The 19081-nt window shown below is 35.8% G+C and overlaps 1 protein-coding gene and 1 pseudogene across 1 annotated transcript; both read left to right on the forward strand.

Moving 5' to 3' along the window:
* The first annotated feature begins 2510 nt into the window (after positions 1-2510).
* LOC112031502 (uncharacterized) lies at positions 2511-4949 on the forward strand (annotated as a pseudogene).
* A 2694-nt stretch (positions 4950-7643) lies between these two features.
* Positions 7644-9266, forward strand: LOC112031589 (uncharacterized). The gene is made up of 3 exons (XM_024064313.1): positions 7644-7826; positions 7884-8867; positions 8973-9266. Exons 1-3 carry the CDS (start codon positions 7644-7646, stop codon positions 9264-9266), a joined length of 1461 nt encoding a protein of 486 aa, XP_023920081.1.
* Positions 9267-19081: the final 9815 nt, after the last annotated feature.

Here is a 19081-nt window from a genome sequence, read left to right on the forward strand (position 1 = left end):
GATGAGAAATTGGAATAATAAATTTGAAACTTTTAAAGTTTGGTTGTATATTAAGCAAATATAATACACTATAATAGAAGTTAGAAGAATATGGTCCACCTTAAAAAAATATTAATCAAACATAAAAAAATAAAATGATATATTTGTGGAGATAAAAAGATAATAATAAAAAAAAATACTTGTATAAATCTTTTTAAAAAAAATAGATAATACTTGAAGTAATGGTTACTTTTTATATATTACACCTCATTACATAATATTTATATTCCCACGCATCACGTGGGTCTGCTGCTAATAAATCTAAAAGCTGAAGTGTAGTATTTAATGTTGTTACGCTCACCTTGAGCTACATCAACAGTAATGTCATTACCATCCTTTTTCCTGAATTTCTCCTACAATTTTAAAATACTTTTCCTAAATTTTAAAATACTAATAAAAAGTAAATAATTCCCAACCTTACCTTAACCATAAAGCCCAATCTTTATAGCTTTAATTCCACCATAAAGCTTAAACCCAAGCCTGTGTTTCACGGCCTTTCTGTCTCCCCACCTTTTGGTTTACTGTGTTTAATGGTTTGAGAAAAACAACCCTTCAGCATTTCAATTTTTCAATGGTAACCCTTTGTGTTTCATGGATTCAATTTTAAATGGCAACCCTTTACTTGCTAATGCCAGCCTCTCTCGATATCGCGGAAGCTTGAAGAAAGCACACATGAAGCTTTCTTAATGGAACAAAAACTAAATTATTAACTTTTGGTAGTAAATCTTGAATTCGCAAGGGGTTTCCCTCAATCCACAAGGAAATAAACTAGAATTCACCAGAGAAAGAATTTAACAAAAAGTTTGTGTTTATTGATAATAGTCTAATCTGCCTCTAACAGCTACAAAACATATAAATACTAATAAAAAAAATGTCTGAAACCCTAATCCGCAGTAATTACGTGAAGTTTGTGTTTATTGATAATAGTCTACTTTGCCTCTGACAACTACAAAACATATAAATACTGAAAAAAACGTATGAAATCCTAATTCGCAGTAATTACATGATTAGGTGACAAAATATTGAAATTTACCAAAAAAGGCAAAATTGAGTTAATGCAAAATCATAAACTACTGATCTTAAGGGTTGTGACCTAATTCTGACTTTTGAGCAAAAAGTTATTAAAGAAACAAAAATTACTATAAACGGAAAAATCGTAGTTTTTGGGGCCTAAATTAAAGAATTTTCCATTTTCAGGGGTTCCTTGTGGCAAAGTGATAACTATTGCTAAGAAGGCCATTTTGCTTCAGCCTGCCAAATTTCAAGCGATTCTGACTCTATTGCCCAAATGATTTTTACTAGTGCTGTTTTGCCTTGCACAATTTTAGGCGCGCTTGGGACTCCAGAAAGGCCATGACGATCTATTCTACATCAAAAGACAATTTCAAATCTTCAGACTTCGGCTTTCTAATGCCAGCCTCTCTCTCTCTTCCCCCCGTCATCTCTTCCTCTCCTCACAGTATATTAATACTGATAGAAGCTAGATGATTTAGTTCAGGTATCTCTAAATCCCAGTTGCTCTTGAGCTTTGATTTCTTTGTGTAGTGCTATGGTGTGGATGATTGTTATGTTGCTTTTTCTTTCTTCTTGATTTTTTTTAGGATGTTGAATTTTCGATTGCTAGGTTTTTTAATTAACTGGTCAGACATATATGGATATGTTGGATAAATGTGTTAGTTCTTACACTGTTTGAATCTATAATTTTTTAATGTTTTTGTTACTCCATTACTTTCTTTGAGGCTTTATTTAATTTCTATTTGATTCAAAGTTTGATTGGGTGGGCTGTTGTGATATGAATTGCATTACGACATAATCCTTACCAATTTAAACTTTGCTCTTGCAATATGCCTTAATGGCACTCCCTTTTTTTTGGTAGAAGAATTACTTCATGCTTCCTGAATCTCATTCGAAGTAATTTGTTGATTGATTGATATTTTTTGGCAACATGTAAAACCCAAAAATCTGGAATCATTGATTCAATGAAAATTTTTAATGCAGAAAGACTAGTTTGCACAATTTTTATGCAGCCATGAAATGCAATGACGACTTCTGTCCATGAGCTATGATGCCACTTAGGTTGATTACTTGATGGACAAATTAGTCTCTTATTGGTTCTTTTACTTTTTTCTTTTATCACGAGGTTGATTAATTATCTTTTTATTTAATTATTTCGTGTATTGTATGGGTTAGCGACTAGTTAGTTTAATTAATAAAACCTAGGCTTAACATGATTTTATAACCCTTATAGATATTGAACATATGACATACCATAATTGGTGGAATATCAAGTGAGACACAAAAAATTGGACAAAAATTTTGTATTAAAAAATGTTAAAGTGGCACAGGGAATAAAGTGGAACACAAAATTGAAACAGGGAATTTGTATTCCACTGTTGGCAGTTGTAAAGGCACATTGTTTTCTATAGCCAACTTGAGTAAGGGAGAGAGGGAAAAGAAACCAAAGAGAGACTATGATAAACCCAATTCCTGACAGATTAAAGGACGTATGGGACGAATGGAACATCAGGGCGATCATTCTCGTAAGCCTCTCACTGCAAACCACATTGATTTTGTTTGCTCCCTTCAGAAAACGCATACCTAAAAAACCAGTGATCTTGCTCATCTGGTCATCTTACTTGCTTGCTGACTGGGCTGCAAGCTTTGCTATCGGACACATCGCCAATAGTCAAGTCCCAAACTCCGCGAATCCCATTACTGATGATAAGGGATGCCACCTTGTTGGTAAAAACTCGATGATCTGTCAAGGCAAAGTCTCTCATGCCAGTGGTAATAAGGGAAACAAGTCCTCTGAGAATGCCGATCTTCTGGCATTTTGGGCTCCCTTCCTTTTGCTACACCTGGGTGGACCAGACCCCATAAGTGCATTTGCCCTTGAGGATAATGAGCTCTGGCTTAGGCACCTGTTCAGCCTACTAGTCCAAGTTATTGTGACTGGTTACGTGTTCTTGCTCACACTTCCTGAAAACCAGCTATTGGTCCCAACATTGCTCATGTTTGTGGCAGGAATAATCAAATATTTTGAGAGGACACGCGCATTGTTTCTTGCAAGCTTGGATAGGTTCCGAGAATCCATGCTTAAAGCACCTGATGCGGGGCACAACTACGCAAAGCTCATGGAGGAATACTCTTCGAAGAAGGAAGCAGGACTGCCAACAAGAATAGAAATGACACCAGAGCCTGGGAAGGACTCAAAGCTTGCAACTGCTGGGAAGGAAGAACAGCTAGAGGAACTTGATGTGGTGAAGTATGCTTACAAGTACTTCAACATATTCAAGGGACTCATCGTTGAGCTTATCTTCAGCTTCCGTGAGCGCAATGAAAGCCGAGAGTTTTTCCTAAGGATAAACGAAGAAGGCGCTTAAAATAATAGATTTAGAACTCAACTTCATCTATGAAGCTCTCTATACCAAGGTGGTTGTGGTGCATAACAAAATTGGATATGCATTCCGAGCTGTATCCGTTGGTTCAGTTGTGGCGGCCTTTGTAATCTTCGCTCGCTTGAACAAGATTTGTTTCACGAAGTTTGATATAAATGTTACCTACGCTTTGTTAGGTGGCGCCATTTGCCTGGATTTTATTGCTCTTATCATGCTCATTTTCTCTGATTGGACTATGGCTGCTATCAGTAGCAACAAGAAGGGAGCGGGAATATTAGTTTCGATTGCCGAAACATATCTTAATTTCAAGAAGATGAGGTGGTTTAAAGACCCCAAACACAAGGGGGAGGAAGTATTGGGTACGTGTATACTAATTCGAAGGTGGTCTGAATCTGTGTCAAGTTTTAATTTGATAAAATATTGCCTCAGGCTACGTCCATATCCACTTAAAGACAATTCAGCCTTATTAAGAAAGACATTCATTATTTGAGCTCTATCTTTGAGTGTTGTTTGCCTTACATCGATAAGGTCATTGATTATTTGGGTGCTAGGGAGTTAGTAACCGAGTGGAGGTATGTGTCTAGCCAACGACTCCCTAGAAAGCTATGGAAATTTATCTTTGATGAGCTGAATAGGAAATCAGAAGATGCCGAGGATACCGAAACTACCAAGAGGATATGCTCAGCTCGAGGTGCTTATGTAATCCAAGAGGGACAGTGGGAGGGCGGGGTGGCCGAAGTGTATCAAAAGATAACAGAGGACTATATTGAAAGCGTTACTTTTGAAGAGAGCCTTCTGTTGTGGCACGTTGCTACTGAACTCTGCTTTCAAATTCAAAAGACCCCAGTCGCCAATGAAGGAGCCAAATCCTGTTGGTTGCGGCGTGTTGCTACTCATTGCTTTCGGAATACCTGTTGGTTGTGGCACGTTGCTACTCAACTTTGCAAAGAGGGCGCCCACAAAAGCGGAGATGGCAGTTCTGTTAGTTTTAGTTTCAGAGAGGAAGATTACATTAGTTTCAGCAAGCTCCTCTCAGATTACATGATATATCTTTTAGTGATGCGGCCTACTATGATGTCCGCTGTGGCTGGTATAGGGCAAATAAGATTTCGGGATACCTGTGCCGAAGCTGAGAAATTCTTTAGCAGAAGGGCTTTAGAACAAGGTCAGGTAAAGGAAGCCTGTGAGAAAATCCTTGATGTGGATACAAAAGTTAAGCCTGTTCATGTAAAGGGAGATAGAAGCAAATCTATATTGTTTGATGCATGTATGCTGGCCAAAGAGCTGAACAAACTGAATAATTATGAAAAATGGAAGATAATGAGCAAAGTTTGGGTGGAAATGTTGTCCTATGCCGCTACTCATTGCAGGGCAGCTACCCATGCACAACAAGTAAGTAAAGGTGGACAACTTATTTCTTTTGTTTGGTTGCTCATGGCTCATTTTGGCCTAGGGGAGCAATTCCAAATCAACGAGGGCCATGCTAGGGCAAAATTGATTGTGGGTAAGTAGTTGAATCAGTGTTCTATATATTGGTCTTGTTATCTGTGAGAAATAATAAAATGGGTTCTATACCACCATGTAAACCGATTCCTTGATCAATCAGTGTTTAATTTGTTAGTGTTGCATTGGTATTGTTATCACTGTTGTATTCTTCTTTGTTCTTATTATTATTTTTTTCCTTTTTTTCTTTCAACGAAAGACTACGGTTGCGTTTGAGATAAGCTTATATTGGACAGTTTTTTTATTATTTAGTTTATTTTTGCTACTATTCATAAATCTCATTACACTTTTTGGTACTATTTATGAGTTTCACGGTATTATTTTAGCTAACTTTTAGCTTTATCTATAATGTGTGCGTTTGGAAAGCGTGTTTTGAGCTTCCCAGATGCACGTTTGCGTTTCTTTTTGTTTTTTGTTTTTTTTTTTGTTCCAGTCGACAACTTTGAATTTTCTCGTGAACAGTGCACATTGTGTACTATTTACGGACTCACAAATTTCACTTATTATCAACTTTTTCATTAAAAATGGGTCTCACGGTACTATTCACACATTTAAAAATTATTTTGCTATAGTATTTTTCAGTTTTCAGTTTTCAGCCGTATTCAAACAGATCCAATAGTTTTAGCAAAAAGTTTTCAGTTTTGACTAAATAAATTGTTCTCAAATGGATCTTACATATATCGAGTCTTTTAATAGTGCTCAATAAGTGGCACTTGCAATTTATTTACTTGTTTTATTATTTTCCCTAATACTTCTAGTTAATAATATAACTCTCCTAGTGGGTGAATATATTAAATAATCTAAAATTTTAGGACTATAATGAGAACTCTTTTAAATAAAAAAAATTTAATTTCAAATCACACCAAACTAATGGGAGTTATAGTTTTAATTTATCGAATTTTTAGATATATGTTAATTTACCTAATTAATGGTCCCTGTAATTTTTTTATACTCATTTGATTGACCAATATGGAAGGGGGGAGCTCAGGGCAGGGGCTACTATATTGATTTTTATTTTTTGATAATTCAATAATTAAGTCAAGTAGGAGAAGAGGATTTGGATCATGGTTTTCCTTATGAAGGAGATCAAATGATGCTGCCTATAAGCCTCTGGGCTACTGCATTTGATTTCAGCTTTTTTTTAGTACTTTTTCCTATCATGCATAATATATAACTCATTAAGACAAAATATATTCAAAGTATATATCCCAAAGACAAATAAGCTAATCTATATCTACTATAATGATTAATATTGTTTATGTTTGATCAATGCATGAGAGAGAGAGAGAGAGAGGATAAAAATATGTTGCTCTTATTGTGTAGACAAAAATGATGTTTATTATCTAGGTGGTTTGAAATTAATTGACTTTCTTACATGTTTCGTTACCTCTAATTTTGCAATTTCAAATTTATTTAGCTAAACCCTTGATTATTAGTTAATTTAAAATACTTCTATAATATTAATTGAAACTTTGCAGCTTTAGTTAATAAAAGGTGAAAACACTATTTTAGACTCTATATTTTGGGGTCACAATCAATTTGGTCCCTATATTTTGGTAATAATCAATTTGGTCCTTATTATTTTCAACTTATAGTTAATTTGGTCCATATTATTGACTTACTAACGAAAAATGTTTATGTGACAGATGAATGCACATGAATGCACAGTTGGCGCACTTGAATCTTACATGGCCAATAAAATAATTTTTTACAATTTTAATTAACATTAGAAATAGATTATTCCATATGCATCAAAATCAAAGCTCATATCTTTTTTGTTCAATGAGTTCTCACCAACAAGCCCGAAATTTTTTCATACAAATTAGATCCTTCGCAACTAAAACTAACCCAACTATCCATATGGCAAACCCAGTATAGTTGCAACCTAGATCTGGTCTTCATGCTATCATAGAACTCGTGGGTTTGGATCTAATTGTGGTGGTGTGGTGCTCGCTCCGTCAGATTTGCACAGATGAGAGAAACCAAAGAATAGGAGAAAAGAAAAAAAAAAAAAAATGAAATGAAGGATTTTTGTGGTTTGGGTTGAAGATTGAAGGTTAGAAAAGATTAGATCTTTGTTGATTTGTGTAAAGATATTAAAGTTAAAGGCAAGGTTAGAGCAGCAGTGACACAAGAAGGCAATGATGCAATAGTGAAGTGCTAGCAAGATGAAGCAAAGTGAAGCAAGTGTTAGTGTGATGTGCAAAGTGATGTGCAAAACAACATGAGCAGCTGAGTGACTTGTAGTTTAGATTGTATTAGTTATTTATGATTCACACATGGGTGATACATGTGCAGTAGCTGATATAACTTCCTGTAACTGCCTAGCGCATAATTTGGGAATTAGTTTTCTTCATTTAGTCGGTATAAATATAGGGCTTTGTACAGTTTTGAATTCAATTGATTCAATAGAAAAATCACAGAGATTTCCAAAAATTCTCTCTATCTCTCATTCTCTATCTCTCTTAATTTCATAAGCATTTTTCTGCTTCTTCTTCTCTGTTTTTCTATTCTCATATGGTATCAGAGCCTGAATCCATTTCAATGGCGTCCAATCCATCTTCAACCTCACAACGTGAGCTTACACCGATGGAGGATCCTCGTAGTCCGTTCTTTTAGCATCATGGTGAATCACCTGGTGCGATCTTGGTTCCGCAGCCATTAACAGAGGACAATTATCCTACCTGGTCTCGAGCTATGAAGATGGCTTTGGATGCTAAAAGCAAACTCGGTTTTACTGATGGATCAATCACTGCTTCAATGGTAGTCACTCCTTTGGAGAAGAAGGCATGGTCTAAGTGCAATTCAATGATTTCCTCTTGGATCTTGAATTGTGTTTCACCTCATATCACAGCTAGTGTGATTTATAGGAACACAACTCTTGAGGTTTGGAATACACTTAGAAATCGTTTTTCTCAAGCTAATGGACCACAAATTTCATAGCTACAGAAGCAGATTTCTATTGTGATGCAAGGTGATTCAACAGTCACTACATATTTCACAGGGCTTCAAGCATCGTGGGATCAATTACTGAATTTTAGACCTCTGCCTTGCTGTTCTTGTGGTAAGTGCACTTGTGGTGTTAATGACAAGATCACCACTCTTCAGCATCAAGATTCACTGATGCAGTTTCTCAATGGGTTGAATGATGTTTACTCTCAAGTACGAACTCAAATTCTCATGATGGAACCCACTCCTTCAATAGATAAGGCTTTCTCTCTGGTGATTCAAGAAGAGAGGCAAAGATCCTTGGGTTTCAATCTGGGTTCATCAATTGAAACGACTGCTCTTGCTGTTAAAAATCAAAGCTTTACTCATGGCTATGGTAATACTAGCAAGAATTTCAAAGGCAACACTGGGAAAGGAAGGCCTATGTGCAGGTATTGTGGCAAGCTTGGTCACATTAAGGAGAAGTGTTATAAGCTGGTTGGTTTTCCACCATGTTACAAGCAGAAGGGAAAGACTCCAATGGCAAACCAGATCAGTCTTGAGGGTGATCAATCCCAATCTCAGTTTGAGGATCTATGCAATGGAAATTTTCCTTTTTCTTCTGAGCAGTGTCAACAACTGATCTCTTTGCTCAATACCCATGCCTTTGCTTCTGGTTCATGTGAAGGTGTTCATTCAGCTAATTCTACAATCAATCTTAATCTTGCATCAGGTACTTCTTGTAATTTGTTTCAAGAAAATATGTATTTAAGCATGCAACATTCTGTGTTTGCTGTTAATCCTGTGAATATGACTGCCTTCAATGGTGAGACTTGGGTCCTTGATACGGGGGCCACAGATCATATAATTCATTCTATTTCTTTGTTCACCAAGATTACTAGTTCTATTTCTACCTTTGTTCAATTACCTAATGGTGAGAAAGTTACTGTCACTCACATAGGAACAATTCAAATAACCTCTACCTTAGTTCTTGAAAATGTCCTTTGTGTTCCTTCTTTTTCATTCAATCTAATCTCTGTCAGCAAATTAACAAAATCCCTATCTTGTTGCTTTGTTCTCCTTTCAAATTTGTGTTTCATACAGGACTTGGCATGTTGGAAAACAATTGGAGTGGGTAAATTGCACAACAATCTTTACTTGCTACAAGCTCCATCAGATTGCAGATCTCTATCAGGGGCCCCTTCTATTTTGCAGTCTATTTTCAATTCCCTTGTTCATTCTGTTTCTAGCTTTCCTATTGTTTCTAAGTCATATCTTTGGCACCTTAGACTTGGGCATGTTTCTGATAGTAAACTCAGTGCATTGCACAATCATTTCCCTGATGTAATCCAGTTCCAAAGCAATAAAAATTGTGTCCTTTGTCCTATTGCTAAATAGAAAAAGCTTCCCTTTCCATTTTTCAATCATATTTCTCATAATGCTTTTTGACATTGTTCATTGTGATGTTTGGGGTCCTTTTGTTATGCCTACTCAAGAAGGTTACAAATATTTTCTGACCCTTGTTGATGATGCCACTAGATCAACTTGGGTCTATCTCATGAAAAGTAAATCAGAAACTAGACCTTTACTTGTTTCCTTTTACAATATGATATGTACTCAGTTTCACACTAAAATCAAAGTCTTTAGAATTGATAATGCCCCTGAATTTTTCTTGAAAGATTTCTTTTCTACTAATGGTATTATTCATCAGCATTCTTGTGTAGCCACTCTACAACAAAATTCAGTTGTGGAGAGGAAACACCAACATATATTGAGCATGGCTAGGGCTTTAAAATTTCAATCCAATGTCCCTCTTTATCTTTGGGGTGAGTGTGTGTTAACTGCTGTACATATCATTAACAGATTACCTTCGCCTATTTTGAATAATAAATCACCTTTTGAGAAGCTTTATGACAAACCTCCTTCCTATGAACATCTCAAAGTTTTTGGATGTATTTGTTTTGCTTCAACTTTAGTTCATCATAGGTCTAAATTTGATCCTAGGTTAGTTCCTTGTGTTTTTCTTGGATACCCTTTTGGTGTTAAAGGTTACAAGCTTCTTAACTTGTTCACCAAAAGGGTTTTCATCTCAAGGGATGTGATCTTTTATGAAGCTATTTTTCCTTTTGTTTCAAACCCCAATTCCTCTTTTTCTCATTCCAATATACCTTTACCTCATTTGTTTCCTTCTGTGGCTTCACCTCATGACCCTTTGATTTCCTTTCCTCATTCTAACCCTATTCATGCACAAGATTCTGCTATTCCATCTGTAGATATGCCCATTATTTCTGATTCTTTTTTTGATGTTGTTCCTTCCTCTCCTTCTGTCCCAGAATCTCAGTTACCAAATGAGGTTACTTCTATGCCTAATTCTAGTATTCCTCTTAGTATTCCTTTTGCAGTTGCAGACATTGTTCCCACTTTAGATGTTGCTCCTATTCCTTCATCTTTAAGAAGATCTCACAGAGTGTCTAAACCCCCTGCTTATCTGCAATCTTACAAATGCAGCTCAGTTCATTGTGATCAATCTGCCCATCTCCATTCTTCCATCAAGTCAGGTTCTTCTTCTACAACATTAGGTACAAAATATCTTTTGTCTTCTTATCTGTCTACTTCTAAGTTGTCCCCATCTTATACCAAATTTTGTTCCCTTATTTCTACCATTCCTGAACCCAAGTCTTATTTTGAGGCTGTCCAAAATCCTAAGTGGCAAGAAGCTATGGATGCAGAAATTGTTGCCTTAGAGTCTAACCATACTTGGACTCTCACTCCTTTGCCTCCTCATAAGAAGGCAGTGGGTTGTAAATGGGTTTATAGGGTGAAATACAAATCAGATGGCAGTGTTGAGAGGTACAAGGCACGTCTGGTTGCTAAAGGATTTACTCAGTAGGAGGGTCTAGACTTTATTGAAACTTTCTCACCTGTTGCAAAAATGACTACTGTCAAGACTTTGTTATATATTGCTGCTGTTAGGGGTTGGCATTTGACTCAGCTTGATGTCAATAATGCCTTCCTCCATGGTGACTTGCATGAGGATGTATATATGCAGCTTCCACAGGGGTTTCACTGTAAGGGGGGACTGGTATGCAAGTTCAATAAGTCCTTATATGGGCTCAAGCAAGCTTCTAGGCGGTGGTAATCCAAATTTTCGTCCACCATTTTGCAATATGGCTTCAAACAGTCAAAATCAGACTACTCTTTGTTCATCAAGAAGTCTCAGAATTCATTTTTGGCTTTATTAGTTTATGTTGATGATATTCTAATAGCCAGCAATGATATCAAGGCTGTGGAAGAACTTAAAGTGTTCCTAGATCAGAAATTCAAGCTTAAAGACCTTGGAAGTTTGAAATTTTTTCTTGGCCTTGAAGTTGCTATATCAGAAAAGGGGATAACCTTGTGTCAAAGAAAGTATGCTCTTGACATACTTAAAGATGCAGGGATGACAGCTTGTAAGCCTTGCAAAATTCCAATGGATCAAAGTTTGAAAATAAGTAAATATCAAGGATAGTTGCTGCAAGATCCTGGAATTTATAGAAGACTAGTTGGTAGATTGTTATATCTTACTATTACAAGACTAGACTTGACATATTCAGTGCATAAGCTTAGTCAATTTATGTCTAAGCCTAGAAAACCCCATTTGGATGCAGCTTACAAGGTGCTACAGTATATTAAGGGCTATCTTGGACAAGGAATTTTATTGTCCTCAAAGTCTGATTTCCATTTAAAATGGTACACTGATGCAGATTGGGCAGCATGTGTGGACACTAGAAGATCAACAACAGGCTATTGTATCTTCCTAGGTGATTCTTTAATTTCATGGAAGTCTAAAAAGCAGCCCATTGTTTCCAGATCTTCTGCAGAGGCTGAGTATAGGACAATGGCTGTGACAGTATGTGAGATAACTTGGTTGATTGCATTGTTAAAGGATCTTGAGGTCTATCACCCACAACCAGCCTTGCTTTACTGTGATAATCAGGTTGCAATTTATATAGGGGAGAATCTTGTGTTCCATGAACGAACAAAGCATATTGAGATAGACTGTCATTTGGTTAGAGATAAGGTGCAAGATAGAATGATCAAACTGTTTTATACTCCCACTCATACTCAGTTAGCAGATTTACTTACAAAAGCCCTCAATGCTCAACAATTAGCTTATTTGCTCGACAAAATGAGCATAATCAATATACATGGATCTGGTGCTAACCTTGAGGGGGGATGTAAAGATATTAAAGTTAAAGGCAAGGTTAGAGCAACAGTGACACAAGAAGGCAGTGATGCAACAGTGAAGTGCCAGCAAGATGAAGCAAGTGTAGCAAGTGTTAGTGTGATGTGCAAAGTGATGTGCAAAACGACATGAGTAGCTGAGTGACTTGTAGTTTAGATTGTATTAGTTATTTATGATTCACACGTGGGTGCTACACGTGCAGTAGTTGATATAACTTCCTGTAACTGCCTAGCGCATAATTTGGGAATTAGTTTTCTTCATTCAGTCAATATAAATATAGGGCTTTGTACAAATTTTAATTCAATTGATTCAATAGAAAAATCATAGAGATTTAAAGAAATTCTCTCTATCTCTCATTCTCTATCTCTCTCAATTCCATAAGCATTTTTCTACTTCTTCTTCTCTATTTTTCTATTCTCATAATTTGTGTGATTTGATTTCGAGGAATTGATCAGCAAGTCTCTCTCGGCCGAGTCACACCGTTGCTGGTTAGGAAAAGAAGAACAATTGCCCAGATTTGGGTTTTCATTTCCCTTCCACTTGTTCCAAATATTGAACATACGAAGCCGTTGAAATTTAGATGCACATTGATGTTGCGATTTTTCCAAATATTCTCAAAAATGAAAATCAAGATAATGTTTAGGGAATCTGGGTTGTCATTTCTAGACATGGGTTATTGCAAATCTGGGTTTTGGTTGTACATTATTTTAAATATGTACATTAGTTGAATTACATGTTTAAAGAAATTTTTGGTTGAATTGATATAGTTGATTGTTTCTTTAAATAATCTATAAAGAAATTTTGTATTAAGATAACGAATTTTGGTTAAAGAGTTCAACTATTCAAGATTACAAATTGTATTTTCCTATTTATTTATTTTTGTTTTCCTAAAGATTAAATTAATTTTTGTTTATGAAGTATTTTATTCATTTTGATGAGTTTGATATAAATTTTTTATTTTAAGTTTTTGTTTTTTGACATAGAGTTTTAGTAATTCAAATGCTCATGTGGATCTTTTTTTACTGTTAATCAAATGCTACGTCCACAACATTTTTACAACAAATCATAGGTGGTTAGTTGTTATTGGTTCAAATTTAAATCTAACACTAAAATTACTCTTTTGTCCTAATAATAACAACCAGTAACAACCTACCACTTAGGATTTGTTATAAAAATGTTGTTAAAATGTTGTGGACATATCATTTCTCATTATTTTATTGGCCATGTAAGATTCAAGTGCGCTAACTGTACACTCCGTCTGCTACGTAGACATTTTCCGTTAGTGAGAAAAAAAGTAAAGACCAAATTGATTGTAAGTTGAAAATAACAAGAACTAAATTGATTCCTACCAAAATATAGAGACTAAATTAACTATGACTCTAAAATGTAGGGACTTAAATGGTATTTTCGCCTTAATAAAAAGATATATTTGATATATTGGTTTATTAGGTAAAGAGTGACTTTTTTATTTTTATTTTTTTTGGCTATAGAAAGAAAACAATATATATTGAATTATGTTAAAGGCATACTTCTTGTTTATTTATTTGCTTAAACGAGATGAAATTATTATATAAACCTTTATATGTTTACATTGTACTTATAATATAAATTTATATTGTAGACACACAAAAATAGCAAATATTGTACATGTAGGGATAAGGGCCCAAAAATTCATATATTGGGTCTTGGGCCTTATTCGAAGGCGCTAACATGTCAGAGAAGAGACAAATAGAGTTGAGAAATTCTAGTTTAAAGTCTCACGAGTAAGAAATAAATAGAAGGTGGTCCGAGGAGCAACTCCTCCTCAGCTATGGTTGATACGCGTCAAGCCTGAATTCCCGCTGTAAGAATAAGCTCCATAGAAGCTCCAGTGATGGAAGCATGCCTCGGAGACACACAAGAACGAAGGGGACTCGAAATATCTAAGGAAAAGCTGCTGCCACCGCATTAAATGCATTGTAGCTGCTTTTCTGGCTGCATTTATGTGGAGAAGACCCCTGAATAGTGTTTCCTTGGTCACCGCAACTCACAGAGGGGCCAGAGGAGATGTCTGATGGGACAAGTACTCAAGTAGCAACCCAAATTGTTGACAAGTGTAGGGTAAGGATTGCCTAAGAGGGACTATATAATAAAGAAACCCCTCTAGGGGGATGGAGACCAGTTTGATTGATCTATGCAAATATTTGTCTCCTCGACAATAAGTTGACACCATTTTTACATGCTTTTTTCTTGCATGATTGTCTTTCAAACATTTCCCAACTGTTGTTAGATTCTCTAGGGCCTAGTTCTTAGACACACTCTCTACAAATTCATTGTGCTAGGCTCATTAACCCACAATCCCATACATATTGGGCTTGGGCTGCAAACCGTGCCCATACAATACATATTTACCATAAGTGTACAGTATATATCACTTTTTGCAAATATATATAACATTTGTCATCTTTTATGTGATCGTACCGTACAATATAAAAGAATGATTTTTTCGTATAAAAAAAAAATTTATTTTATTATATAAAACGGAAAATTCTTAGTTCACAAAAATTCCTAGTTATCTAAATCAAGCCGTACAAACATAGATTAGTACAAAAAAAAAGCCATTAAAGGCATACCAAACACTATAAGACACTTTCAATCCAAAAAAAAACTATATAACGCGCAAAATATAGATAGCATCATAACGCGCACGTACACAATTGATTGCCTCCAGCAAAATCCTGGAGACAATCACTACAAAAAAATTGGCCTATGGGCGCGGTTAAAAAACGCGGCTACAGGTCCTCCAATTGTTAACTAACTAAAAACGCAAACAAACATAGCAAGGTCCTCCATAGAACCCTGATACACATCCTCGGTCCCCGATCAGATTCTTGATACTCTCCCTCTTTGGACAGTTTAATTTGACGAAAAAGCTCTCCAAGTTTCAAGGGAAAAAAAAAATAGTTGGTGCAATTTAGTTATTTTTTTATGCATTTCTCGCTTTGGATTCAAGAAGGATATCGATTGTACTAATAAACAGAATATTAACCTGCAGTACTTACAAGCAAGAATAAACAGCATGCACACGCAGCACAGCAAGAATATTCAAATTTACATATATCATTGCTAACTCAAACTCAAAAGTAAACACGGAAATCACGATTTGGTTGAGCATGTATATAGTTCTAAACCTCGACTGCCAAGTAAAGAATAGCAGCAGACATCTCTCATTCGCACAAAAGAGATATGCCTGAAAGTGGAATCGAAAATAAAAGCAGTTAAAGTTTATCTTCCATATGGCAAAGCAATCAATTAAGATAAGTCCAGGAGAAAAAAATTCAATTGCCAAGTCAAGAATAGTTTTAGAGCAGCGCAACGAGACTTGCATTGCAAATTGAAGAAAAAGTAAAAAAGCAGGACAGAGCACATAGGTGAAAGTAACATTAGCAATTTAGAAGATAAAAGCGAGGAAAGAACTCCGAATGCCAAGTAAGGAACACTACCAGCAGAGAGCTCATCTTCACGCAGAAGTCAAGAAAAAGTACACGAAGACTTTGCACAAATTAATAGACTGTCTTGCAAATCAAAAACGGTCTTGTTAACAATCAATAGTGTCCAAATTCATTGTTTACGTTCAATTACAAATTGCAATGCACACTTTCCCCCCAAAAAATCAATAATTTATTACTTGGAACTTACAAATTTATTGTGATTATGTTAGTTTTTCTTAACATTTGTATACATTCAAATTTTTATTTAGGAAAATTACACTTTATCTTCTTAAGCTATACCTATATTATACTTATCTCATAAACTATAAGAATGCATACTATGCTCATAAATTATTACCTTTTGGCCTTGCACACTTTGCACCCTACCATTTAGTTGGCTGTTAATAATTTGGACAGAATTTACGTGACAACTCACAGGAGGCATATAGTAAAAGACCAAATTGCCCCCTCTTAATCTCTTAAAACAACCCTGCTCCCCCTCTCATGTTCAGTTTCAGTTCTATGCTCCTATCTTTCTCCTCTGTTTCTTTTTCTTATTAATTTCTTAAACCATGTGCTTATCACAAAGGTTAGGGATTAAGAAGATAACGTATCGATGTTGAGCAAAAATTGAATTTGGATTTAATTTATAGATTTTCAAACATTACTGGAACTCGTGGCTACACATAAAAAAAAAAAAATGCCAATTGTATATTGAAAGTTCAAGCATGCAACATTCTGTGTTTGCTGTTAATCCTGTGAATATGACTGCCTTCAATGGTGAGACTTGGGTCCTTGATACGGGGGCCACAGATCATATAATTCATTCTATTTCTTTGTTCACCAAGATTACTAGTTCTATTTCTACCTTTGTTCAATTACCTAATGGTGAGAAAGTTACTGTCACTCACATAGGAACAATTCAAATAACCTCTACCTTAGTTCTTGAAAATGTCCTTTGTGTTCCTTCTTTTTCATTCAATCTAATCTCTGTCAGCAAATTAACAAAATCCCTATCTTGTTGCTTTGTTCTCCTTTCAAATTTGTGTTTCATACAGGACTTGGCATGTTGGAAAACAATTGGAGTGGGTAAATTGCACAACAATCTTTACTTGCTACAAGCTCCATCAGATTGCAGATCTCTATCAGGGGCCCCTTCTATTTTGCAGTCTATTTTCAATTCCCTTGTTCATTCTGTTTCTAGCTTTCCTATTGTTTCTAAGTCATATCTTTGGCACCTTAGACTTGGGCATGTTTCTGATAGTAAACTCAGTGCATTGCACAATCATTTCCCTGATGTAATCCAGTTCCAAAGCAATAAAAATTGTGTCCTTTGTCCTATTGCTAAATAGAAAAAGCTTCCCTTTCCATTTTTCAATCATATTTCTCATAATGCTTTTTGACATTGTTCATTGTGATGTTTGGGGTCCTTTTGTTATGCCTACTCAAGAAGGTTACAAATATTTTCTGACCCTTGTTGATGATGCCACTAGATCAACTTGGGTCTATCTCATGAAAAGTAAATCAGAAACTAGACCTTTACTTGTTTCCTTTTACAATATGATATGTACTCAGTTTCACACTAAAATCAAAGTCTTTAGAATTGATAATGCCCCTGAATTTTTCTTGAAAGATTTCTTTTCTACTAATGGTATTATTCATCAGCATTCTTGTGTAGCCACTCTACAACAAAATTCAGTTGTGGAGAGGAAACACCAACATATATTGAGCATGGCTAGGGCTTTAAAATTTCAATCCAATGTCCCTCTTTATCTTTGGGGTGAGTGTGTGTTAACTGCTGTACATATCATTAACAGATTACCTTCGCCTATTTTGAATAATAAATCACCTTTTGAGAAGCTTTATGACAAACCTCCTTCCTATGAACATCTCAAAGTTTTTGGATGTATTTGTTTTGCTTCAACTTTAGTTCATCATAGGTCTAAATTTGATCCTAGGTTAGTTCCTTGTGTTTTTCTTGGATACCCTTTTGGTGTTAAAGGTTACAAGCTTCTTAACTTGTTCACCAAAAGGGTTTTCATCTCAAGGGATGTGATCTTTTATGAAGCTATTTTTCCTTTTGTTTCAAACCCCAATTCCTCTTTTTCTCATTCCAATATACCTTTACCTCATTTGTTTCCTTCTGTGGCTTCACCTCATGACCCTTTGATTTCCTTTCCTCATTCTAACCCTATTCATGCACAAGATTCTGCTATTCCATCTGTAGATATGCCCATTATTTCTGATTCTTTTTTTGATGTTGTTCCTTCCTCTCCTTCTGTCCCAGAATCTCAGTTACCAAATGAGGTTACTTCTATGCCTAATTCTAGTATTCCTCTTAGTATTCCTTTTGCAGTTGCAGACATTGTTCCCACTTTAGATGTTGCTCCTATTCCTTCATCTTTAAGAAGATCTCACAGAGTGTCTAAACCCCCTGCTTATCTGCAATCTTACAAATGCAGCTCAGTTCATTGTGATCAATCTGCCCATCTCCATTCTTCCATCAAGTCAGGTTCTTCTTCTACAACATTAGGTACAAAATATCTTTTGTCTTCTTATCTGTCTACTTCTAAGTTGTCCCCATCTTATACCAAATTTTGTTCCCTTATTTCTACCATTCCTGAACCCAAGTCTTATTTTGAGGCTGTCCAAAATCCTAAGTGGCAAGAAGCTATGGATGCAGAAATTGTTGCCTTAGAGTCTAACCATACTTGGACTCTCACTCCTTTGCCTCCTCATAAGAAGGCAGTGGGTTGTAAATGGGTTTATAGGGTGAAATACAAATCAGATGGCAGTGTTGAGAGGTACAAGGCACGTCTGGTTGCTAAAGGATTTACTCAGTAGGAGGGTCTAGACTTTATTGAAACTTTCTCACCTGTTGCAAAAATGACTACTGTCAAGACTTTGTTATATATTGCTGCTGTTAGGGGTTGGCATTTGACTCAGCTTGATGTCAATAATGCCTTCCTCCATGGTGACTTGCATGAGGATGTATATATGCAGCTTCCACAGGGGTTTCACTGTAAGGGGGGACTGGTATGCAAGTTCAATAAGTCCTTATATGGGCTCAAGCAAGCTTCTAGGCGGTGGTAATCCAAATTTTCGTCCACCATTTTGCAATATGGCTTCAAACAGTCAAAATCAGACTACTCTTTGTTCATCAAGAAGTCTCAGAATTCATTTTTGGCTTTATTAGTTTATGTTGATGATATTCTAATAGCCAGCAATGATATCAAGGCTGTGGAAGAACTTAAAGTGTTCCTAGATCAGAAATTCAAGCTTAAAGACCTTGGAAGTTTGAAATTTTTTCTTGGCCTTGAAGTTGCTATATCAGAAAAGGGGATAACCTTGTGTCAAAGAAAGTATGCTCTTGACATACTTAAAGATGCAGGGATGACAGCTTGTAAGCCTTGCAAAATTCCAATGGATCAAAGTTTGAAAATAAGTAAATATCAAGGATAGTTGCTGCAAGATCCTGGAATTTATAGAAGACTAGTTGGTAGATTGTTATATCTTAC

Source organism: Quercus suber, unplaced genomic scaffold, assembly GCF_002906115.3.
Source record: "Quercus suber isolate HL8 unplaced genomic scaffold, Cork oak 2.0 scaffold_774, whole genome shotgun sequence".
Classification (NCBI taxonomy): Eukaryota; Viridiplantae; Streptophyta; class Magnoliopsida; order Fagales; family Fagaceae; genus Quercus; species Quercus suber.

What these genes read in the sequence shown, in the direction of transcription:
- LOC112031589 (XM_024064313.1), top strand. Translation starts at nt 7,644, where the DNA reads ATGGCTTTGGATGCTAAAAGCAAACTCGGTTTTACTGATGGATCAATC. An exon ending in ATAGGAACACAACTCTTGAG is followed by an intron (nt 7,827 to 7,883) that starts GTTTGGAATACA and finishes CAAATTTCATAG; the next exon opens with CTACAGAAGCAGATTTCTAT. An exon ending in CTACCTTAGTTCTTGAAAAT is followed by an intron (nt 8,868 to 8,972) that starts GTCCTTTGTGTT and finishes TGTTTCATACAG; the next exon opens with GACTTGGCATGTTGGAAAAC.